This window comes from Hyla sarda, chromosome 10 (genome assembly GCF_029499605.1).
Source record: "Hyla sarda isolate aHylSar1 chromosome 10, aHylSar1.hap1, whole genome shotgun sequence".
Taxonomy (NCBI): Eukaryota; Metazoa; Chordata; class Amphibia; order Anura; family Hylidae; genus Hyla; species Hyla sarda.
In genome coordinates, this window is record NC_079198.1 from 26853410 (window position 1) to 26879944 (window position 26535).

General features: G+C 45.6%; 1 protein-coding gene across 5 annotated transcripts in view; it reads left to right on the forward strand.

The window, feature by feature from the left end:
* The window catches only part of TRPM4 (transient receptor potential cation channel subfamily M member 4), a 215750-nt gene extending 194877 nt beyond the window's left edge, over positions 1-20873 (forward strand). For all 5 annotated transcript variants that reach the window (XM_056541826.1, XM_056541825.1, XM_056541827.1 and 2 more), the window contains 6 exons: positions 10342-10510; positions 11075-11256; positions 15291-15423; positions 16084-16156; positions 18352-18448; positions 20176-20873. In XM_056541826.1, the coding sequence (XP_056397801.1) occupies positions 10342-10510; positions 11075-11256; positions 15291-15423; positions 16084-16156; positions 18352-18447 (653 nt within the window). In that variant the 3' untranslated portion in view covers position 18448; positions 20176-20873. The remainder of the gene's footprint in view (positions 1-10341; positions 10511-11074; positions 11257-15290; positions 15424-16083; positions 16157-18351; positions 18449-20175) is intronic.
* The last annotated feature ends 5662 nt before the right edge of the window (positions 20874-26535 follow it).

Sequence of the window (26535 nt, forward strand, 5' to 3'; positions counted from 1 at the left end):
AAGGGGTACTCCGGTGGAAAACTTTTTTTTTTTTTAATCATCTGGTGCCAGAAAGTTAAACAGATTTGTAAATTACTTCTATAAAAAAAATCTTAATACTTCCAGTACTTATTAGCTGCTGAATACTACAGATGAAATTCTTTTCTTTTTGGAACACAGTGCTCTCTGCTGATCACGAGCACAGTGCTCTCTGCTGACCTCTCTGTCCATTTTAAGAACTGTCCAGAGTAGGAGAAAATCCCCATTGCAAACATATGCTGCTCTGGACAGTTCCTAAAATGGACAGAGATGTCAGCAGAGAGCACTGTGCTCGTGATGTCAGCAGAGAGCACTGTGTTCCAAAAAGAAAATAATTTTCTTTGTAGTCTTCAGCAGCTAATAATTACTGGAAGGATTAAGTTTTTTTTTAATAGAAGTAATTTACAAATCTGTTTAACTTTTTGGCACCAGTTGATTTAAAAAAGAAAAAAAGTTTTCCACCAGAGTATCCCTTTAAGTCTCACAGTAAAGCAGGGTATTACCTGGAGAAAGGCAGCAGATGCCCCTGATCTTGATCATGGAGGGTCTTTTGTAGGTCTAGGAGAGTCTCCACAGCTTGCTCACCCACTCTTCCACTTTTTTGGGGATGGTAAAAAAGTTGGTGCAGTCTCCACTGACCACATGTAGCCTGGCTGAGTATGCTATAGAATACACAATCCCCCTAATTGTTGCGAAGTCAATCTAAGGTTGGCCAGAAAGACTGAGACCTTGGCATTATTAAAGGTGATGTCTTGGACTCTCTGGGCCAGATCACAATCATTGCAGTTCAGCATATGGGCACGTTGTAGTCCTGGAGGTGCCTTAGCAGGTAACTGTTTGTTTGGGATTCTATGAGCCCTTTCAGCCACAAAGGCTGCTGAGAATTTGGCATCAAGGAAAATATATTTAACACACTTATCCCCATGAATTGGCCATCTTTTCACGGAGGCCTATGACTCAACTTTTTGCTTACTCTATTTCAAATGGGACTCCAGAGAGCTGATGCCAGCAAGCACAGGCACTATTATGTCTTCTAGGCTCAATAATTAGTCCTCTCTGTGGACTATGCGCTCTCTCAGGGCGTGCATGTATTGTCACATTAGTGACAGCATCCAACATCTATTTTGATGTATTAGTTTTGCAGGTATTTATTGTGTTGAGGAGTTGGGCCATTATCTACCTTAAAACAGGTTCAGGTTCCTCTGTAGAAGGCTCTGTGTTTAGTGCATCTGCAGTTATTTGGTTAGCTGTTTCTGGGTTCTGGAAAGAAGAAGCGCAGACACCATCTTGGCCTTTATCTCAAGCATACTTTCACATGGACCATATTATTCTTTGCATCCGTTTCAGTTTAGAGGAAGTCCACGGGGTGATGTAAGCCAGGATTCCAGACAGGATGCTGGAGCTACAGTGCCATACATCTCTCTCTCTCTCCATAACATGCCATCTTTCTTACTTACATTTTCATTGTGACTATACGGTAGTTTGGTTGCACCTTCATGTCTAAGCTTCTAGTTACAGATTCCAGATATACTGTAAGCTTATAACTTGCAGTTGACCTACCGTGTCTTTCCACAGCTGCTATAAGAATGTCCTGTGCAAGAGATGAGTTCCTGGCACCTTTGTTCTCTTGAATGAGCAGCTGTCCCTCTTACCCTAGTGTTCACAATCCTTTGCCCATTTACTCTCAGCATGTCGGCATCTGCAGACCGCAGGGCCCCATGGTTGTATCATAGTCTCTACACTTTCTTTTTGTGACATGATGGCCCGCAGTGTTATAGCAGTATTAACTGATTTCCTTTAGTATTTTAGAGAAACAGGTTTTACTTTAAATTAGCAGAGAGGATTAAAGAGATCAAAATTTGGTGATTCTCTTCTCTTCTTTAGACTGTGCCAACTGTGAGGCAGGAGCTGATTTCATATGGTATCTAAATGGCAGAGCCTTGTGTGAAGAATCAGGGTGAGCAGGGGAATCAAATTTAAGTAGTTCACAATTGGATTACAATAAGCAGCAAATCAACAAAATGCAAATCAGGTGAAAGTTTTCATCACCTCTCGCCAAGAGCGTAACATTTACTACTTATCAAATATTACTTATTCGCTTTTGAATATAATTTCGCTTTGTATTTTAATGCCCACTTAAAGGAGGGCAAGACATTGTAAGTAGTTCATCTGGTACAGGAGAACAAAGCTGCTTGTAAATGGTTAATTTGCTGGAGGAAGACATAGCTGCTTGTAAGGGTTAATCTTCTGGGAAGGATATACTGTAGCTACATGTAAAGAAATAATTTCATCATCTCTCACTGCATACACAGAGCCAGCCTGGAGCAGCAACAGGGAAAAGATTATTTACCTATGTTAGGCTGGGTTCACACCACGTTTTTCAAATACGGTAACCGTATAAGGTTTTCCGCAAAAAAACGTATACGACCGTATTCGAAACTGTATGCATAGAGAATGCATTGTAAACCGTTTTCCAAATGTTGTGTACGGTTGCATCCGTTTAGCCTCGGATACGGTTTTGCCGATTTTTCAACCGTAGGTAAAAACGCTGTCGACCACGTTCCTGCCTCCGGTTGGAAAACCGTATGCGAACCGTATGTGGTTCTTTTAACATTGTTGTCTATGAGAACCGTACACAGAAGTTCAGAATACGGTTACGGTGGAGTTGACACATGCGCAGATTGGAATTTCAATAGAACAATAGTAACTTTATTAAATTGCTGGAAAACTAATTCCAACAAAATAGCAAAACCGTTGGCAAAAACTGATGCAAACGGATAGAACCGTACGTACGTTTTGAAACCGTATACGGGGAAAAACCGTATACGTTTTAATTTGGAGTCATACGGTTGCATACAGTTTTTGCCATACATTTTTTAGCGGAAAACCGTATACGGTAACCGTATTTGAAAAACGTGGTATGAACCCAGCCTTACTGCTACTTTTAGCCTCTTCCTCCTTCCTACTCCCCCTGCTGCTCCATAATATACAGGACTCCAGCATGAAGTATGATAGTGGTACATATAGTATCTGTGCTGTGTTTACAGTCTCCTTCCATATAATGGACTCTTCCACCTTAGAAGCAGTCTCAGAAAGCCATCAAAATAGTTATCTTTCACTGCTGCTGATTTAAGCCTAACTTTAGGCTCTATTTCTTAAAGAAATACACCAAATGCAACAGGGTTGTTACGCCGAGCGCTCCGGGTCCCCGCTCCTCCCCGGAGCGCTCGCTTCACTCTCCCCGCGGCAGCGCTCCGGTCACGTCCTCTGACCCGGGGCGCTGCGATTCCGCTGCCAGCCGGGATGCGATTCGCGATGCGGGTAGCGCCCGCTCGCGATGCGCACCCCGGCTCCCCTACCTGACTCGCTCTCCGTCTGTTCTGTCCCGGCGCGCGCGGCCCCGCTCCCTAGGGCGCGCGCGCGCCGGGTCTCTGCGATTTAAAGGGCCACTGCGCCGCTGATTGGCGCAGTGGTCCCAATTAGTGTGTTCACCTGTGCACTTCCCTATATCACCTCACTTCCCCTGCACTCCCTTGCCGGATCTTGTTGCCTTAGTGCCAGTGAAAGCGTTCCTTGTGTGTTCCTTGCCTGTGTTTCCAGACCTTCTGCCGTTGCCCCTGACTACGATCCTTGCTGCCTGCCCCGACCTTCTGCTACGTCCGACCTTGCTTTTGCCTACTCCCTTGTACCGCGCCTATCTTCAGCAGCCAGAGAGGTGAGCCGTTGCTAGTGGATACGACCTGGTCACTACCGCCGCAGCAAGACCATCCCGCTTTGCGGCGGGCTCTGGTGAAAACCAGTAGTGGCTTAGAACCGGTCCACTAGCACGGTCCACGCCAATCCCTCTCTGGCACAGAGGATCCACTACCTGCCAGCCGGCATCGTGACAGTAGATCCGGCCATGGATCCCGCTGAAGTTCCTCTGCCAGTTGTCGCTGACCTCACCACGGTGGTCGCCCAGCAGTCACAACAGATAGCGCAACAAGGCCACCAGCTGTCTCAACTGACCGTTATGCTACAACAGTTACTACCACAGCTTCAGCAGTCATCTCCTCCGCCAGCTCCTGCACCTCCTCCGCAGCGAGTGGCCGCTCCTGGGATACGCTTATCCTTGCCGGATAAATTTGATGGGGACTCTAAGTTTTGCCGTGGCTTTCTTTCCCAATGTTCCCTGCATCTGGAGATGATGTCGGACCTGTTTCCCACTGAAAGGTCTAAGGTGGCTTTCGTAGTCAGCCTTCTGTCCGGAAAAGCCCTGTCATGGGCCACACCGCTCTGGGACCGCAATGACCCCGTCACTGCCTCTGTACACTCCTTCTTCTCGGAAATCCGAAGTGTCTTTGAGGAACCTGCCCGAGCCTCTTCTGCTGAGACTGCCCTGTTGAACCTGGTCCAGGGTAATTCTTCCGTTGGCGAGTATGCCGTACAATTCCGTACTCTTGCTTCAGAATTGTCCTGGAATAATGAGGCCCTCTGCGCGACCTTCAAAAAAGGCCTATCCAGCAACATTAAAGATGTTCTGGCCGCACGAGAAATTCCTGCTAATCTACATGAACTTATTCACCTAGCCACTCGCATTGACATGCGTTTTTCCGAAAGGCGTCAGGAACTCCGCCAAGATATGGACTCTGTTCGCACGAGGCGTTTCTCCTCCTCGGCTCCTCTCTCCTCTGGTCCCCTGCAATCTGTTCCTGTGCCTCCCGCCGTGGAGGCTATGCAGGTCGACCGGTCTCGCCTGACACCTCAAGAGAGGACACGACGCCGTATGGAGAACCTCTGCCTGTACTGTGCTAGTACCGAACACTTTCTAAGAGATTGTCCTATCCGTCCTCCCCGCCTGGAAAGACGTACGCTGACTCCGCACAAAGGTGAGACAGTCCTTGATGTCTACTCTGCTTCTCCACGTCTTACTGTGCCTGTGCGGATGTCTGCCTCTGCCTTCTCCTTCTCTACAGTGGCCTTCTTGGACTCAGGATCTGCAGGAAATTTTATTTTGGCCTCTCTCGTCAACAGGTTCAACATCCCGGTGACCAGTCTCGCCAGACCCCTCTACATCAATTGTGTAAATAATGAAAGATTGGACTGTACCATACGTTTCCGCACGGAGCCCCTTCTTATGAGCATCGGATCTCATCATGAGAGGATTGAACTTTTGGTCCTCCCCAATTGCACCTCGGAAATTCTCCTTGGACTTCCCTGGCTTCAACTTCATTCCCCTACCCTGGATTGGTCCACTGGGGAGATCAAGAGTTGGGGGTCCTCTTGTTCCAAGAACTGTCTAAAACCGGTTCCCAGTAACCCTTGCCGTAACTCTGTGGTTCCTCCAGTAACCAGTCTCCCTAAGGCCTATATGGACTTCGCGGATGTTTTCTGCAAAAAACAAGCTGAGACTCTACCTCCTCACAGGCCTTATGATTGCCCTATCGACCTCCTCCCGGGCACTACTCCACCCCGGGGCAGAATTTATCCTCTCTCTGCCCCAGAGACTCTTGCCATGTCCGAATACGTCCAGGAGAATCTAAAAAAGGGCTTTATCCGTAAATCCTCCTCTCCTGCCGGAGCCGGATTTTTCTTTGTGTCCAAAAAAGATGGCTCCCTACGTCCTTGCATTGACTACCGCGGTCTTAATAAAATCACGGTTAAGAACCGCTACCCCTTACCCCTCATCTCTGAACTCTTTGATCGCCTCCAAGGTGCCCACATCTTCACTAAATTGGACTTAAGAGGCGCCTATAACCTCATCCGCATCAGAGAGGGGGACGAGTGGAAAACGGCATTTAACACCAGAGATGGACACTTTGAGTATCTGGTCATGCCCTTTGGACTGTGCAACGCCCCTGCCGTCTTCCAAGACTTTGTCAATGAAATTTTTCGTGATCTGTTATACTCCTGTGTTGTTGTATATCTGGACGATATCCTAATTTTTTCTGCCAATCTAGAAGAACACCGCCAGCATGTCCGTATGGTTCTTCAGAGACTTCGTGACAACCAACTCTATGCCAAAATTGAGAAATGTCTGTTTGAATGCCAATCTCTTCCTTTTCTAGGATATTTGGTCTCTGGCCAGGGACTACAGATGGATCCAGACAAACTCTCTGCCGTCTTAGATTGGCCACGCCCCTCCGGACTCCGTGCTATCCAACGCTTTTTGGGGTTCGCCAATTATTACAGGCAATTTATTCCACATTTTTCTACCATTGTGGCTCCTATCGTGGCTTTAACCAAAAAAAATGCTGATCCCAAGTCCTGGCCTCCTCAAGCAGAAGACGCCTTTAAACGACTCAAGTCTGCCTTTTCTTCGGCTCCCGTCCTCTCCAGACCTGACCCTTCCAAACCCTTCCTATTGGAGGTTGATGCCTCCTCAGTGGGAGCTGGAGCTGTTCTTCTACAAAAAAATTCTTCCGGGCATGCTGTCACTTGTGGTTTTTTCTCTAGGACCTTCTCTCCAGCGGAGAGGAACTACTCCATCGGGGATCGAGAGCTTCTAGCCATTAAATTAGCACTTTAGGAATGGAGGCATCTGCTGGAGGGATCAAGTTCTCCTGTTATTATCTACACCGACCACAAGAACCTCTCCTACCTCCAGTCTGCCCAACGGCTGAATCCTCGCCAGGCCCGGTGGTCTCTGTTCTTTGCCCGATTTAATTTTGAGATTCACTTTCGTCCTGCCGATAAGAACATTAGGGCCGATGCTCTCTCTCGTTCCTCGGATGCCTCAGAAGTTGAACTCTCTCCGCAACACATCATTCCACCTGACTGCCTGATCTCCACTTCTCCTGCCTCCATCAGGCAGACTCCTCCAGGAAAGACCTTTGTTTCTCCTCGCCAACGCCTCGGAATCCTCAAATGGGGTCACTCCTCCCATCTCGCAGGTCATGCGGGTATCAAGAAATCTGTGCAACTCATCTCCCGCTTCTATTGGTGGCCGACTCTGGAGACGGATGTTGTGGACTTTGTGCGAGCCTGCACTATCTGTGCCCGGGATAAGACTCCTCGCCAGAAGCCCGCTGGTTTTCTTCATCCTCTGCCTGTCCCCGAACAGCCTTGGTCTCTGATTGGTATGGATTTTATTACTGATTTACCCCCTTCCCGTGGCAACACTGTTATTTGGGTGGTCGTTGATCGATTCTCCAAAATGGCACATTTCATCCCTCTTCCTGGTCTTCCTTCTGCGCCTCAGTTGGCTAAACAATTTTTTGTACACATTTTTCGTCTTCACGGGTTGCCTACGCAGATTGTCTCGGATAGAGGCGTCCAATTCGTGTCTAAATTCTGGAGGGCTCTCTGTAAACAACTCAAGATTAAATTAAATTTTTCTTCTGCATATCATCCCCAGTCCAATGGACAAGTAGAAAGGATTAACCAGATCTTGGGTGATTATTTGCGACATTTTGTTTCCTCCCGCCAGGACGACTGGGCAGATCTCCTCCCATGGGCCGAATTCTCGTATAACTTCAGGGTCTCTGAGTCTTCCTCCAAATCCCCATTTTTCGTGGTGTACGGCCGTCACCCTCTTCCCCCCCTCCCTACTCCCTTGCCCTCTGGTCTGCCCGCTGTGGATGAAATTTCTCGTGACCTTTCCATCATATGGAGAGAGACCCAAAATTCTCTCTTACAGGCTTCATCACGCATGAAGAAGTTCGCGGATAAGAAAAGAAGAGCTCCCCCCGTTTTTTCCCCTGGAGACAAGGTATGGCTCTCCGCTAAATATGTCCGCTTCCGTGTCCCTAGCTACAAGTTGGGACCACGCTATCTTGGTCCTTTCAAAATTTTGTGTCAAATTAATCCTGTCTCTTATAAACTTCTTCTTCCTCCCTCTCTTCGTATCCCTAATGCCTTTCACGTCTCTCTTCTCAAACCACTCATCCTCAACCGTTTTTCTCCCAAATCTGTTCCTCCCACTCCTGTTTCTGGCTCCTCGGACATCTTCTCGGTCAAAGAAATTTTAGCTGCCAAAAAGGTCAGAGGGAAAAATTTTTTTTTAGTGGACTGGGAGGGTTGTGGTCCTGAAGAGAGATCCTGGGAACCTGAGGACAACATCCTAGACAAAAGTCTGCTCCTCAGGTTCTCAGGCTCTAAGAAGAGGGGGAGACCCAAGGGGGGGGGTACTGTTACGCCGAGCGCTCCGGGTCCCCGCTCCTCCCCGGAGCGCTCGCTTCACTCTCCCCGCGGCAGCGCTCCGGTCACGTCCTCTGACCCGGGGCGCTGCGATTCCGCTGCCAGCCGGGATGCGATTCGCGATGCGGGTAGCGCCCGCTCGCGATGCGCACCCCGGCTCCCCTACCTGACTCGCTCTCCGTCTGTTCTGTCCCGGCGCGCGCGGCCCCGCTCCCTAGGGCGCGCGCGCGCCGGGTCTCTGCGATTTAAAGGGCCACTGCGCCGCTGATTGGCGCAGTGGTCCCAATTAGTGTGTTCACCTGTGCACTTCCCTATATCACCTCACTTCCCCTGCACTCCCTTGCCGGATCTTGTTGCCTTAGTGCCAGTGAAAGCGTTCCTTGTGTGTTCCTTGCCTGTGTTTCCAGACCTTCTGCCGTTGCCCCTGACTACGATCCTTGCTGCCTGCCCCGACCTTCTGCTACGTCCGACCTTGCTTTTGCCTACTCCCTTGTACCGCGCCTATCTTCAGCAGCCAGAGAGGTGAGCCGTTGCTAGTGGATACGACCTGGTCACTACCGCCGCAGCAAGACCATCCCGCTTTGCGGCGGGCTCTGGTGAAAACCAGTAGTGGCTTAGAACCGGTCCACTAGCACGGTCCACGCCAATCCCTCTCTGGCACAGAGGATCCACTACCTGCCAGCCGGCATCGTGACAAGGGTGAACCCCTTCACCAAGTACACACAAATCCAATATATATGTATTAAAAGTATAAACTTTTATTAATTTGTAATTTATTACAAATATACATTGTAATACATATAGTAGAAAATGGCATTTAAAAAAAAAAGTAGTTCACCTCGTCAGGTGAAGTTCACTAAAAGCCTGTAGTCCCAAGCTCCAATAGAGGGAAGAAATAGGAGGTAAAGGAAAACAACTATAGTAGGTATAAAACAAATAGCACAATTACCAAGGAACAGGCATAAACAGACAGCACATTAAGGGTATGTTCACACTGAGGAATTGGGGCGGAAATCAAGCAGAAATTTTCTGCCTCAAAATATTGTTACTTTTCTACAAGAACTCACAGAGATTTCGCACGGAATTGGCGTGGAAATCGAGCGGAATTCCGCACGGAAATGCAGGTTTCATGCGGAGGAGGAGTATCAAGTATTTCTATTCATAAAATTTTTTCTTTTTTCATGTGGAAATTCTGCCCGAATTCTGCGCCAATTCCTCACTAATTCCACGCAAATTCCGCGTGGAAATGCTTCTGACTCAAAAAAAAATATAACATTGATCTCTATGGGAGAACGACGCTGATTCCGCCTGAAAGAAAGAACATGTTTTTTCTTCAAGCGGAACATACTTCCTCGTCAGAATTCTGCTTGAGGAAATTCCTTAGTGTGAACTGAGGGGCAGAAATTCTGTACAACTCTATGGGGGTTTTCACTGCTGAATGAATTGGAGAGGAAAAAGCGAGCAGAATTACTCGTGGAAATTCCTCTCCAATTCCTCAGTGTGAACATGCCCTAACATTGTACAGGGCAGACCACACTAACATTACCCCAACATGTGTTTTGTGTTAACTTTGCCCAAGGAAAGTGATAGCCACATGCAAGGAGTCTGGTGTCCTTCGACAGCTCTTTGGTCTTGGCCATAGTGGAGTTTGGAGTGTGACTGTTTGAGGTTGTGGACAGGTGTCTTTTATACTGATAACAAGTTCATTCATGTGCCATTAATATAGGCAACGAGTGTAGGATAGAGGAGACTCTTAAGGAAGAAGTTACAGGTCTATGAGAGCCAGAAATCTTGCTTGTTTGTAGGTGACCAAATACTTATATTCCACCATAATTTGCAGACAATGTGATTTTATGGATTTTTTTTTCTCATTCTGTCTCTCATAGTTGAGGTATACCTATGATGAACAAGCCTCTCTCATCTTTTTAAGTGGGAGAACTTGCATAATTGGTGGCTGACTAAATACTTTTTTGCCCCACTGTAAATAGAGTATGCTGACCAATTAGGTAATAATAATGTACAAAAAATACATTAAAAAAATTACAACCAGCCAACCAACCTTTAACATACCCATTAGGGGTGGTTCTAATAAAATATTTCAACTGTTACCTTTTGATTTCCTTCAAGAAAGGAACAGTGCATACTACAGGGACATACATAGGGTATCATCCAAGTTATATAATTGTGTCTTGTTTTACTCCGTAGCTGGAAAGCTGGCTAATGAAACCTGCTCGGATGACCCTGACGTTATCATGAGTGGACTATACCCCCCATGTGTCAATACATTCGCCAACTGGCTGGTAATTTTCCTGCTTGTCGTCTTTTTGCTTGTTGCAAATATCCTCCTGCTGAACCTGCTGATCGCCATGTTCAGGTAAGTGATGACCAGCAAATTATCTATAGACCTTAGTCTTCATCCACATCAAAACTGTAAATTCTGCTTTTGACTTGATTAGGAGCCCCCTTCTCTGATGTTATACATTATAGTTCTGGTGACCAGCTGTATACACCCTTTATGGCACTGTATTCCTCCCTAATAGGAATGTATTTGGGGAAATTTCTATGTCATACATAATTTGTAGGAGCTTGCCATTAAGAAACCCATTTGCAGTAAATAGTTTTGTTAAATGTTGATTTCCTATATCCTGCCAACCCTGTATTCTGATTCTGTATGGTGTATCCTGCCACCAATCTAATGTCTATAAGGGACTACGGGGCACTCCTCTAGGGGCTTATGCTCGGCTAAAAATAGGCAAGGCAAATGGTTGGAGGCAAATGGTCTAGCTCGTTCACCCTTGTCTTGGAGACAGCAGCTTCCATATGATTTTTATGTATATACAGCACATATGTATATATGCAATGTGTGTGTGTTTGCTGCACTAGTGAATCTGTTTGTGTGCTATTCTGCTGATCTCTTCTCCACTTTTTTTCTCATCAGCTATACCTTCTCCAAAGTGCAAGGCAACAGTGATATATACTGGAAATTCCAGCGATACAACCTGATAGTTGAATATCACAACCGTCCAGCGCTCGCTCCGCCCTTCATCATCATCAGCCACATTCATACGTTTATCAAACGCAAGATCCGCAAGGTTGAGTCTCAGAAGATAAGACATTTCAGTAAGTGTTCACAAGAAATACGTCTTCTGTTTTATCTTCTCCTCATTTAAACTATGACTCAAAAGTGTGTAGAACCATAGAGAAAGAGCTGCTAAATGTAAGACATTTGCTGAGCCTAAAATACACTTGGACCAATTGTCAGAACCCCTCCCCCACATGATGGTCAGATTTAATGGATGATTAACAAACATATAATGGATTTAATGGATGATTAATAACTATACATAGATGATGACTGCAACCATGTATAAACACACATTCAATATACATTTTTTTTTAGTGCATATACTATAGGTAATTTTAGATAAACATGGGTACACAAAAAGACTCCCATAGTCCAATAGTTTTATCTCAGTTTGAAGCTTTGTCTAAAGTAAACATATTTTGATAAATATAAGGATGAAAATGATGGGCCTTTCACATTGCAAATAAAGGACCTTCTCCCTAATTGCCAATTGGACCTCAATGATGGCAATTAAAGGGGTTCTCTGCTGCTCAGCATTTGGAACAAACTGTTCCGAATGCTGGAGCCGATGCCGGGAGCTTGTGACATCATAGCCCCGCCCCTCATGCCACACCCCGCCCCCTCAATGCAAGTCTATAGGAGGGAGCGTGGCAGCCGTCACGCCACCTTCCATAGACTTGCATTGAGTGGGCGGGGCGTGACATCATGAGGGGCGGGGATATGACATCACGAGCTCCCAGCGCCGGCTCCAATGTTTGGAACAGTTTGTTCCAAATGCTGAGCAGGGGAGTACCCCTTTAAGGAGAAGGTCCATTATTTCCACCAAGGATCCTTCAGGTGTTGTCCCGGTGCCTTAGCATTCAATAACTTGATAATTCTCGCTCTGGGATTACCTCCAGGAGGGGGCGAGCGGGCTGCTATCCTGTGAGCCCTTTCTATGCAAAAGAACTCCGAAAGATTTTTCCTTCCACATTAAGAGAGAAACAATGTTTGTAAAAATTTTGTTATATCCTGTCCATCTGCCCCTTCAGGGAAGCCCACTATCCGTAAGTTTCCCCTTCTAGAGCGATCCTCAAGATCAACAACTTTGCGGTTTAGCATACTGTTCTTTGTTAAAATCAGATTGCCTAAAATGAGGGAGAAAAAGAATATTACATATAATGGCAGTAAAATTATGGTTTTCCCAGACAACGCTATAGAGACGCAAAAGAAAAGGGCATCTTTCAAGGAAATAAAAAAAAGACTGACTGGAAATGGATTAAAGTTCTCGCTCTTGTTCCCCGCATATATATATATATATATATATATATATATATATATATATATATATGTATATATACATATATATATATATATATATATGTGTAAAAGAAACTGGATGAATATAACGCTAGTGGTATGGAATATTAGGGGCCTTGGAGATAGAATAAAGGGTATGGCTGTTATGGGGGTTTTAAGGCATCTCTTACCAGGGATAGTGGGATTAATTGAAACACATTTAACTAAAGATAGTTTGCACAGCGCTGAATTGAAACTGGTGGTATCACTCATGTTATACATCGTAGATCATCTAGAGGGGTGTCTGTATTTATACACAGAAATGTAAAATGGGAACTATACCACAAAGTATTGGATGAGGAGGGTAGACATATTTATTTTGCATGGCGAATTGGAGGAGTTAATTTGCGTTCTTGTGTTTGTTTACAAAACAAATTATATGAATGAAAAATTATATGAATTATGTCTGACTAAAGATGAGTGCCCAGTCTTCGCCCAGGGGGATATGAATTGCGTAATGAATGAAGAGTTAGACAGGCTTAGAAGCCAGAGGATTGTTCGTACAATGGGGCAGACACCATTAGTTATGTTCTGAAATAGGTCTGATTGATATTTGGCGTCTACAGAACCCAAAAAAGAAAATATTTTCATGCTGGAACAAAACTTGCCAAACAATGTCACGCATAGGTATGTGCTTAGTAAACAAATTGGGTATTCAAGGAAGATAGTTTTACCTATTTGGGTATTAAAATAGCATGGAAAGTTGAAAATCACCACCATTTAAATTTGAATCCAGTCATTAAAGAAATTGAGAAGAAAGCACAAATCTGGAGTGACCTAAAGGTGTCACGAGCGGATAGAATAACACTAATTAAGACTGTATTGCTACCTAAGATATTGTATGTTTTCGGGGCTTCTCCTATATCGTGCAAGAACAACCATTTCAAGAAAATAATCACTACTTTCAACTCTTTGATTTGGGGTCAACAGAGGACCAGAATAAAGATAGATTATCTATGCCAGCCACGGGATATGGGGGGTCTAGCATTTCCAGACATCTGATTATTTTCATAGTGCAGTGGGAAAAGTTCTACTTCTTTGAATTCCTTAGTAATAATAGTTGGGGTAGATTTGAAAATATTTTTAAAGTTTTGGAATCTGGACAATTAGAGGAGGTTAAATGAAAGGAATATCTTATGGTGAATAGTCTAATGCGCACATGGATTTTATTGAAAAAAGGACAGGGCATAGTGGGAATTTTGGATAGGGCCACACTCTGGAATAACCTACATTTAATTAGAGAAATAGAGAGAACTAAAATTAATACAATGGCACAGTATGGGTATAAGACATTAAAGGATGTATGGCAAGGGGGAAAGTTTTTGAATTGGTAAGATATGGAAAACAGAATAAGGGTAGGAGAGGGTACATGGTTTGAATTCACTAAACTCAGAGGTATCATTTGGACACTATTGAAAAAGGATTGGTGATAGGACCCCCTGGTGAATTCTTGACTGACTTTATGGAGGGTAGAATCAGGAAAAAAGTTACCTCTGCTCCTCCCCGGAGCGCTCACGGCGTTCTTCTCTCTGCAGCGCCCCGGTCAGACCCGCTGACCGGGAGCGCTGCACTGACATTCACGATGGGGATGCGATTCGCATCGCCCGCTCGCGAATTGCATCCCAAGCCACTTACCCGTCCAGGTCCCCGGCTGTCACGTTCTGGCGCGCGCGGCTCCGCTCTCTAGGGTGCGCGCGGGCCAGCTCTCCAAGATTTAAAGGGCCAGTGCACCAGTGATTGGTGCCTCGCCCAATCAGTCTAATTAGCTTCCACCTGCTCCCTGTCTATTTAACCTCACTTCCCCTGCACTTCCTTGCCAGATCTTGTTGCCTTGTGCCAGAAAAAGCGTTAGTGTTGTCCAAAGCCTGTGTTCCAGATCTTCTGCTATCGTCATTGACTACGAACCTTGCCGCCTGCCCCGACCTTCTGCTACATCTGACCTTGCCTCTGTCTAGTCCTTCTGTCCCATGCCTTCTCAGCAGTCAGCGAGGTTGAGCCGTTGCCGGTGGATACGACCTGGTTGCTACCGCCGCAGCAAGACCATCCGGCTTTGCGGCGGGCTCTGGTGAATACCAGTAGCAACCCTAGAATCGGTCCACCGACACGGTCCACGCCAATCCTTCGCTGACACAGAGGATCCACATCCAGCCTGCCGAATCATAACAGTATGCTCGGAAATTTGGAAACTAGATTGTCTCTCACCCTCTTAATTGCTATCCTGGGGACCAATATTGGATTGAAGATGACAAAAGAATTGAACGCTAAGATACAGAAAGCCCTGTTTTGTGCTAGACTCCTGATTATTAGAAAATGGTTCTCTGTCTGTCCTCCAAATGTAAAGGAATGGTTAGAAATGATTAAATATGAGTACCGAATACATCAGATAGGAGCTCCAGCGAGAGGGGGTTTTAAATTTTGTAAGTATCCTTTTTTTCTTTTTTTTTGGGGGTGGTGGGTTTTAGAAAGGGTATAATGTTAAAAATAAGCCTTCTTTTCTTATGTAATGGTTGTAAATTAGTGTAATAGAATTGACTAGAATTGACTTTAGGTGATCAATGTAGGATTCTTTAGGTGATCAATGTGAAAGGCCCTTCAATAATTCCTATGGTCCAATATAGACGTCCTTTGCTAGGCTTCATCATATCATAACTTGAATAATGGCAGGATCTTCTGCGGGGGCCTGTAAAAACCCTGCTTTTTAATGGCTGACAATAATATTCTTTGTTTTTAGTGTTGGAGCTGAAGGAACCTCTAGACAGCAGGATGCTCACATGGGAAGCTGTTCAAAAGGAGAATTACTTGGTGAATATAGCCAAGCAGAAGAGGGACAGCGACACAGAGCGTCTGAGGCGCACATCTCAAAAGTAAGTTATCAATACCCTCTTACACAGGTGAAACTCGAAAAATTTGAATATTGTGCAAAAGTTCATTTATTTCAGTAATGCAACTTAAAGGGGTATTCCAGGAAAAAACTTTTTTTTTTATATCAACTGGCTCCAGAAAGTTAAACAGATTTTAAAATGACTTCTATTAAAAAATCTTTAATCCTTCCAATAATTATCAGCTGCTGAAATTGAGTTGTTCTTTTCTGTCTGGCAACAGTGCTCTCTGCTGACGTCCCTGCTTGTCTCAGGAACTGCACAGAGTAGAAGAGGTTTGCTATGGGGATTTGCTTCTACTCTGGCCGGTCCCCGAGACACGTGTCATCAGAGAGCACTTAGACAGAAAAGAACAACTTAACTTCAGCAGCTTAGAAGTACTGAAAGGATTAAGATTTAAATATTAAAACTTACTAATTTTTTTTAACACCTTGACACACATGTATTGGAAAGTACATATTTTCAATAAAAATCTTCCAAATATGTTAGGCCTACTGCAGAAGGTGGAATTCCTATGTTAGGCTGTGGGCACCATTCTCTCAGACCCTGCCCTAAACATAACACATATTTGCCTGGAATATTACTTTAATATCTACAATTTTTCTATTTTTTATCTGGTAGTCACACCTTTCTTTAATCCTTTAGGGTCGATACAGCATTGAAGCAGCTTAGTGAGATCAAGGAACACGACAGAAGATTGAAAGCACTGGAAATGGAGGTACTTATGGTTGTATGTTTGGGGGCAGAATAGAAATACCAATACATACATATATGATCAAAGAGGTTAAAGGAGTTGAGGAGGATTGGAAAAATTTGACTGCTTTTGTCTAAAAACACATAAATGTGCTATAATTGTTTACAGGTTGAGTGTGGTTTTGCAGCTCTTTGAGTGTATGTATGTGTTAAAGGGGTACTCCGGCGGTAAGACATATTATCCCCTATCCAAAGGATAGGGGATAGGATGCCTGATCGTGGGGGTCCCACCGCTAGGGACCCCCGTGATCCTGCATGCAGCACCCCGTTAGAATCAGACCCCGGAGCACATTTGCTCTGGGTCTGATTACTGGCGATCACGGGGCCGGAGCATTGTGAGGTCACGGCCCCACCCCCGTGTGATGTCACACTCCGCCCCTGAATGCAAGCCTATGGGAGGAGGCGTGACAATGGGGCTTTTTGACTCTTCCCTAGTGGGAAAAAAAAGGTTGGAAAGAAAGTCTTTAGAACCTATCACTTTGTTATTTTGTGACCCTGTGCTAAAGTGAAATTACATTCAAGTTTCCCCCATCATTCTGAATTTAACACCTTCTAATGACATGGTAAAACAGAATTTTAGAAATCTTAGCAAATTTATTAAAAAGGAGAAACTTAAATTTCGCATTGGATATAAGTTTTCAGACCCTTTGCCATGAGACTTGATATTCATCTTTGGCTCCTCCCATTTCTCTTGATCACCTCTGAGATGTTTCCACACCTTAATTGAAGTTTATTGAACAGGATTTGGAGTTTGTTCACACGTTCGGGTTTTTATTTGCAATTATTGAATACAAAGCCAGCAACAGATCACAAACAAAGGACATGTAGAAAGGAAAGACCGGGAACTTCTCCTCTTTTCAAATCCATTCCTGGATTGGTATTCAATCATTGTAATTAAAAACCTGAAGGGGTGAACACAAACTTGGAAAGACACAACCCTGTCTATATTAGGTCTCACAAAAAAAAACAAAAATTGGTCAGCACATACCACACAACTATTATAGATGTTATAAGCACACTGCTAGCGCTACGATAAAACATTTTAAACTGCAATACTGCTATATAGAAAAAAATAAATAAAGGTTCTTAGCTTACAATTTGGCCAAATAGTGTGTACCATCCCACCACGATAAGGAAACTTCATTTGGGACGGACCCTGGGCTGTCACTAAGCCTACAATTTCTGGGCATGGAAGATCCAGCTATTCCCTGCTTAAAATCACCAAGTGGAATGGGTATAATGCACAGCCACTCCTAGAACTGGCTGCCCCACCAACCTAATTACTTGGGGGAAGAAGTAAGTAATTGGGGGAAGAAATGCCTAAGTAAAAAAAAAAAAAAAAAAGTGACCAAAAACCCAATGGTCACTCTGACTGAGCTCCAAAGATCCCCTGCACAAATGATAGAATTAGCAAAAAATGTAAAACATATTTTACCACAAGGCCGCAACATTAAATGTGAAATCCAGATTACATACACACTTATCTAAGCTGAGAGTGCATGAGAAAAATTGGAAGTAGTAACAGTCGGCAAAATGAGCCAACAGCTCAATATATGGCTAACTTATATGGTTACAGAAGAGATTCACTGCTGCACTCCAAAGATGTGGAATCACAAAAGTGGTGTTTATTCCATGAAAGACACAAGGCAACGTTTCAGCTGCCACCCGGCAGCCATTCTCAAGCAGTTCTCTAACTTTATGGTTACTATACTGTATGTGAGGCACTCCGACCCCCAGAACAGAACTTTAGGGTGAGGAGAACTTTTACAACTAAATCTCCAGAGTATCCCGTAAGCAAGTTTCCTTTAATAAAACCCCATGTGATCCTTCCACCTTTATCCTTGTGTGAATCATAGTATATGGAAGGTGACCGGTGGGTAAAATGAAGCTTGGCAAGGAACCATAAATGTTAATGTATGCCGGGCTTCTCCTATTATTCCAGACAATAAGTGCTGTAACTTTCCAGCCAAAATCCCAGGTTCATTCGAGGAAACCACTGAGATGATAAGGAGAAATAAAGGCATCATTTGTGTATATTACATTAACTCTTTTAGGGCAGATTTCCTTTGGGTCACCAATAGAGAAGTGCTAGGACCAGCGCTAGGTCATAAATGTGTTTCTAATAACAATAAGTTACAAAAATTGAATTCTATATTTCAGGTGGAATACTGTAGTAAGGCACTTTCCTGGATAGTAGAAGCCCTTCAAAATAGTGACACAGTGAAAACTGACAAACCACCTCCTGTGCATAAGTAAGGTAAGTGTCAAACATGGGCATGGGGCCAGTCATTAATAATGTGATTTAATAAACGGACCAGTTGTTTCAACTTCATTTGAAAGCCTATGTGGTTCTTAACATATTTGTAAATGACTTAGTTTACCAAAAAATTACCCCAGAAAAACAGCTCCAAATTGTTGGTCACTTGGTGTCTTTATTCTCTGCAATCTGCTGTCCACTGCCTGTTGTTAGGGGAAATTTGTCTCTAGTTACAGCTAGATTAGGACAAATTACAGCTAGTGGGAGCTTGGCTTAGCTTTAGTGTTATGTGCAGAAGTGAGTAAGCCTATGAAAGACTTGGCTATATACCAGAAAGCTGAGCTTGTCTGTCTGCTCAAGATGATCTAAATTGTTCCGGAAATCAAGGCTTTTCTCATCTCTGACATCCATAAAGCTCTGGGCAGTCCCTTGTGCCAATTGCAGTGTAGCTACTGTTGTATGCCAACAGTGGTGAAATCTAATATCCCCCTCCCTTTAGCATCTTAGTAGCAACAAAAAGAGTAGCTGCTCAATGCTAAGTGTAACCCTTTCCTTGCAAACACAATGGCCCTGATTTACTAAGAGTGGAGTGTAGGTTTCTTTGTGGGTTTTAATTCCCTACAATCTTTTTCTACAGTATTTCCTAAGCTTTCCCTACATTTTGCACTTTTCACTACATTTTTATTTTTGTTTTTTTACACATGCTCTGATCTGTAGGGTTTTCCTCAGCTCAAAGCCACCACATTTTCTGTGGAAACCTTAGTAAATATGTTGGGTTTTTGTGAAAATGTCGGGAACACACCCCATTTCTGTGACCACGTCCCCTTTTCCCAACAGGCACACCCCTTTTTCAGGTTCTCTCAGCGAAATGGAAAGTTGGTCGGGTTTTTCACTTCTGGCGCACACAGAATTCTGGCACAATGAGAAAGAATTCTGGCACAAATTCCGGCGCAGACAGAATTTCTGGCACACAACCCGACAAAACATGTCGGGTTTACAATAGTAGATCCGGGCCATTGCGTCAGTTACCACTTCACGTCCAATACTACACTGTGTTAATCATCCCCCAAAGCAGTGCCAACCTGTTTTTAATCCAATGCACATTCTTCACAGTATTATGTCATGATGTAGCAGACAGGGGTATGTAACTAGCCAGAAAAGTAAGGGAAATGAAGTCCTGTTTGTACTACTGGCAAGCAGTCCAGCTCTGGTGCCATTCCCTGAAATGGAGAGAATGAGAAATAACTGTGCACCATTGAGAAGACTTTCAGGGGCTTATTAACAGCAATGAGTGCACTAACATCAAATTGCCATGACTCTGAAGGGTTAATTCAACAATACCATGCAGAATTATAAAAAATAAAAAAAAACGTTTGAAAGGACAGATATACTTTAGCATCAAAATATTTAACAAAAAAAAAAAAAAGAGTATACAACACTAAGGCCAGTGTACTTTGGTCCTATATACTGTACAGTATATATTAATCAACAGTATATGTGAATATATGAATCTTTTTATATATCTTATTAAAGGACACTATCTGTAAATGTATCTGTAATTGTGTAGAAGCCGTTTTAGTTTCTGAAAAGTGTAAAGTAAAACAATGAGTTGGAGATACATGGCGGGTCTAAATGACAATTTTATTTAAAAAAATAAAATAAAATAAAAAATAAAAAAAATTACGCAAAATGTCTAATTTCTAAAATGCATTTTATTTATATTCTAGGTGGAAGGAGTCTTCATTCTGTGGAACCCTTAATATTGTTTACTGCCAATTTCATGGACAATACCACTACCTGCCTTGTGTCCTACACTTTACAAGAGTCTGGTTCTGCTCAGCCATATGTCTTATCCATTCTCTTTGACTTCATTCCCTTCATTTCATGCTCAGAAGCAATGTACTTAAGGGCATTGTGTAAATATAATAAGCACACCATTGATCCATCGTAAAATAATTTTATCCATTGCTTACTATGAACTGTTAGGATATGGTCCTACATTGCACCTACCACATGCAGACAATTATACCATGTCAATAACCAGGCCCGTCGTTAAAGGACAGGCAAACCAAGCAATTGCTTGGGGCCCTGAGCTGGCCCGGGGCCCCAAGCAGAGCCGGTGCTTGTTGTGCTTCCTATAAGGCTGCAGCCGCCTTTGCGCTCTTTAGAGAGCCTCAGGTGGCTGCAGCACTCCTGGTCACCTCCCGAGTTCCTCCCCTTCCCTGTAGCATGGCCGAGCTCCTCTTCCTCCTGGCTGTCAGTCCGGCCACAGGTACAGGAACAGGAGATTCAGTTTCCTGTTCCCGGCCGGACTAACAGGAAGTGTACACTGAGTGCTCACTTCCTTTCAGTCCTGACTGAGAGACAGCCAGGAGGTAGAGGAGCTCGGCCACGCTACAGGGTCCAGGGAAGGAGCCGGAGGAAGTAACTGAGAATATAGGTAGGGTAGGGAGGGGAAAAACATAGAGGGGGGGAGTAAAAAAAACATAGGGAGGGGGAGGGAGCGGGGGGAGTAAGAAGGCCACAGGGAGGGGGAGTAAGAAGGACAGGGGGAGGGGGGAGTAAGAAGGACACGGGGGAGGGGAATAAGAAGGACACTGGGGGAGTAAGAAGGACACAGGGGGAATAAGAAGGACAGGGGGAGGGGGGAGTAAGAAGGACATGGGGGAGGGGAATAAGAAGAAGGGGGTTGGGGTGGAGGGGGTGGGGAGGCCTCCATGTCTATTTTGCTTGGGGCCCCCAAATTCCTTAAAACGGCCCTGTCAATAACATATCATTGAAATATACTTTGTGTACTGCGGCAGGCCGAGTGTAATGGCTCGAAATGCAGTCACTATTTGACCATTTCTGGCTGTGCTTTTGACTCATGCTAAATAAATGTATAAATGCATTAAGTGGCCCCAACAAAGTCAATAGCTGACTACATTTTGTCCATTAAACTAAATGAGCCCCCTGCAGTACACCATGATATACTTTTATGACAGGATACCAATGTATACCTACGAAAGGTAGTGTGAACCCAGCCTAAGACTAAACCAACAAGATTGTGTGACTAGTTTTGTCCACATACAGTAGCTACAATCTGGGCCCATACTGCAAAATGTATTTAAAAATCTGATTAATACTACTGAGGCCTACCGAGAGGGTCTGGGCCCCTAGACTATAATGATCACGGCCCTTACAAACCGCCATAGCTATAATCCACTTCATTTGGGTTTACACACTGCCTTTATGCTACAATTTCGTCATAAACAGTATCTTTTTGTTTTCCATTTTCTATTTTTTATTAGTCCCAGGACTCTAAAATTTAAAGCATCTTACTCATGGACTATGGGCTGACATACAGTATACTGTGACGCACTGCAGTGGGCCCCATTTACTTCAATGGCCTGAACATAGTCAACTAGTGACTACGCGCCACTTCCCGTTGTATACGTTTAATTTTCTGGACTCAATCGCATGGTCTGCTGTGCTATCGAGTACAGAAAATTAAACAAATACCAGCAGAATGTGAACCATTACGTAGTTACTAGCTGTCTAAGTTTGGACCATTTAAAGGGGTACTCCACTTCCCCAGTGTTCGGAACATTTTGTCCTAAACGCTGGGTGTGAGCTGTGGGGGTCGTGATGTCACGAGCACATCCATCGTGACATCACACCGCGCCCCCTCAATGCAAGTCTGTGGGAGGGGGCGTGGCGGCTGCCACGCCCCCTCCCATAGACTTGCATTGAGGGGGCGTGGCTTGACATCACCACCCCCACAGCCAGCATCCAGCGTTCAGAATAAAATGTTCTGAACGCTGGGGCCGTGGCGTACCCCTTTAAGTAAATAGGCCACTGCAGTTAGTGACAGTGTATGTCGGCATTCCTGTCTTGACAGGATCTGATATACAGCTGGGACACATTGCATTAACGCAGTGTGAACCCAGCCTTAGTTTCATTTCCTTATAAGTGTAGGCCGACCATTAAAGGGGTTATCCAGGAAAAAACTTTTTAGGTTGTTCTTTTCTGTCTAAGTAATCTCTGATGACACGTGTCTCAGGAACCGCCCAGTTTAGAAGAGGTTTGCTATGAGAATTTGCTTCTAAACTGGGCGTTTGCCGAGACACCTGTCATCAGAGAGCACTTAGACAGAAAAGAACAACCTTAACTTCAGAAGCTCATAAGTACTGAAAGGATTAAGATTTTTAAATAGAAGTAATTTACAAAACTGTTTAACTTTCTGGAACCAATTGATTTATAAAAAAAAGTTTTTTCCTGGATAACCCCTTTAAGTGCAGAGGACATAAGTGCTGAGCCATGTAACCTCTCTAGAATGACTGTTCAGTGGTACTGAGTACTACTACTTTATATTTATGAAGATATCACATTGTTATTGTTTGTACATTCCTTTGTCTGAAGAAAAAAAACTATAATTTGTTCATTTACAACAGGTCTTAAAAGTTCTGGGCACTTTAAAAAAGTAAAAGATATTTTCTGTCTTATTAATGTAGGTTTTTTTCTATATTTTTTTAAGATGCCGTTTTTATTTTTTGTTCTTTTTGTTTTTAGATTGTTTTATGTGTTTACAGAACAATAAAGTGCCTCAAATAACTAAAATTGTAATTCATTTCTTTGACTAAAAACATAGCTACTAAAAGTCGAAAGTGGGAAAAATAAGTTCTCCTTTTCCAGGAACACTCTGCATGGAAAACAGGGAACGAAGCTCACTAAGGGTCTATTCACTGTCACGATTCGGCTTACGGGTTGTGGATCCGCTGTGTCAGCGAGGGATTGGCGTGGACCGTGCTAGTGGACCGGTTCTAAGAGGCTACTGGTTTTCACCAGAGCCCGCCGCAAAGCGGGATGGTCTTGCTGCGGCAGTAGCAACCAGGTCGTATCCACTAGCAACGGCTCAACCTCGCTGACTGCTGAGAAGGCGTGGGACAGAAGGACTAGGCAGAGGCAAGGTCAGACGTAGCAGAAGGTCGGGGGCAGGCGGCAAGGTTCGTAGTCAGGATGGATAGCAGAAGTTCAGGTACACAGGCTTTGGACACACTAAACGCTTTCACTGGCACAAGGCAACAAGATCCGGCAAGGGAGTGCAAGGGAGGAGATCAGATATAGCTAGGGAGCAGATGGAAGCCAATTAAGCTAATTGGGCCAGGCACCAATCATTGGTGCACTGGCCCTTTAAGTCTCAGAGAGCTGGCGCGCGCGCGCCCTAGAGAGCGGAGCCGCGCGCGCCAGCACAAGACAGCAGGGGACCGGGACGGGTAAGTGACCTGGGATGCGATTCGCGAGCGGGCGCGTCCCGCTGTGCGAATCGCATCCCCGACGGCCATGACAGTGCAGCACTCCCGGTCAGCGGGACTGACCGGGGCGCTGCAGGGAGAAAGACGCCGTGAGCGCTCCGGGGAGGAGCGGGGACCCGGAGCGCTAGGCGTAACAGTACCCCCCCCCCTTAGGTCTCCCCTTTTTTTTGTCCGGTAACTGCCTCCCCTGGGATGAGGACACCGGGAAAGAATGGAGGGTTTCCTCAACGGCAGGCAGTACAGCAGGAGTTGGAATGGGGAGGGAGGGCAGAGGGTGAAGCTTGGCACGGGGCAGGGTGACACAAGGACGGGAGCCATGAGGAGGCACAGAGGCTTGCCTGACGGGACTGGGAGGGGGGGGAGAGGCACTTCCTAAGGCAGGCAGAGTCCCAGTTCTTGATCCAATCAAGGGTGGGAGAATGAAGCCGGAGCCATGGCAGACCGAGGAGGACCTCAGAGGTACAGTTGGGGAGAACGAAGAGCTCAATCCTTTCGTGGTGGGGTCCAATACACATCAGGAGGGGTTCTGTGCGGTAACGCACGGTGCAATCCAGTCTGACTCCATTGACTGCGGAAATGTAGAGCGGCTTGACGAGACGGGTCACCGGGATGCTGAATTTATTCACAAACGACTCCAAAATAAAATTACCAGAGGCACCAGAGTCCAAGCAGGCCACGGCTGAGAGGGAGGAGTTGGCTGAAGGAGAAATCCGCACGGGCACCGTGAGACGTGGAGAAGCAGACTTGGAACCAAGAGACGCCACACCCACGTGAGCTGGGTGCGTGCGTGCGTTTCCCAGACGTGGAGGACGGATAGGGCAATCCACCAAGAAATGCTCGGTACTGGCACAGTAAAGACAGAGATTTTCTTCCCTACGGCGATTCCTCTCTTCCTGGGTCAGGCGAGACCTATCCACTTGCATGGCCTCCTCGGCGGGAGGCCCAGGCGTAGATTGCAACGGATACTGTGGGAGAGGTGCCCAGAGATCTAAGTCTTTTTCCTGGCGGAGCTCTTGGTGTCGCTCAGAAAAACGCATGTCAATGCGGGTAGCCAAATGGATGAGTTCTTGCAGGTTGGCAGGAATCTCTCGTGCGGCCAGCACATCCTTGATGTGACTGGATAGGCCTTTTTTAAAGGTCGCGCAGAGAGCCTCGTTATTCCATGATAACTCGGAAGCAAGAGTACGAAATTGGATGGCGTACTCGCCCACTGAAGAATTACCCTGGACCAGGTTCAACAGGGCAGTCTCGGCAGAAGAAGCTCGGGCTGGCTCCTCGAAGACACTCCGGACTTCAGCGAAAAAGGACTGGACTGAGGCTGTGGCAGGATCATTGCGGTCCCAGAGCGGTGTGGCCCAAGACAAGGCCTTTCCTGAAAGAAGGCTTACTACAAACGCCACCTTAGACCGTTCTGTAGGAAACAAGTCCGACAACATCTCCATATGCAGGGAACACTGAGACAAAAATCCACGGCAGAGTTTAGAGTCCCCATCAAATTTGTCCGGCAGGGACAAGCAGAGGCTAAGAGCGGCCACTCGCTGCGGAGGAGGTGCAGGAGCTGGCGGAGGAGATGGTTGCTGCTGTAGCAGAGGCAGAAGTTGCTGTAACATGGCGGTCAACTGCGACAGCTGCTGTCCTTGCTGGGCAATCTGCTGCGATTGCTGAGCGACCACCGTGGGAAGGTCAGCGAGACTTGGCAGCGGCACCTCAGCGGGATCCATGGCCGGATCTACTGTCACGATTCGGCTTACGGGTTGTGGATCCGCTGTGTCAGCGAGGGATTGGCGAGGACCGTGCTAGTGGACCGGTTCTAAGAGGCTACTGGTTTTCACCAGAGCCCGCCGCAAAGCGGGATGGTCTTGCTGCGGCAGTAGCAACCAGGTCGTATCCACTAGCAACGGCTCAACCTCACTGACTGCTGAGAAGGCGTGGGACAGAAGGACTAGGCAGAGGCAAGGTCAGACGTAGCAGAAGGTCGGGGGCAGGCGGCAAGGTTCGTAGTCAGGATGGATAGCAGAAGTTCAGGTACATAGGCTTTGGACACACTAAACGCTTTCACTGGCACAAGGCAACAAGATCCGGCAAGGGAGTGCAAGGGAGGAGATCAGATATAGCTAGGGAGCAGATGGAAGCCAATTAAGCTAATTGGGCCAGGCACCAATCATTGGTGCACTGGCCCTTTAAGTCTCAGAGAGCTGGCGCGCGCGCGCCCTAGAGAGTGGAGCCGCGCGCGCCAGCACAAGACAGCAGGGGACCGGGACGGGTAAGTGACCTGGGATGCGATTCGCGAGCGGGCGCGTCCCGCTGTGCGAATCGCATCCCCGACGGCCATGACAGTGCAGCGCTCCCGGTCAGCGGGACTGACCGGGGCGCTGCAGGGAGAAAGACGCCGTGAGCGCTCCGGGGAGGAGCAGGGACCCGGAGCGCTAGGCGTAACATTCACATGGCAGAATTTCCGCATGCGGAATTCCGCTCAGATTCCGCATGTAGATTCCGTCCCAACTCAAAGCCCAGTAGACTTCTCTGGGATTCCGCACTCCCATTCACACTTCAGAATTTCTGCACCAATTCCGTACAACATCTGCACAAGCCAGAAACCTCCCCAATGAATGCAGAAGCAAAATTGGTACAGATGTGCGGAAATACTGCCATGTCAATAGACCCTTACTGTATCTAAAAGTGATGACTAGAGGACAAAAGGTGCAGACTGTTGAGACCCAATTAGCTCCTATCAGGCTATAACTACCCCTCCCCCTTACTACAATAAATAATTAAATAATAACTGACACAACA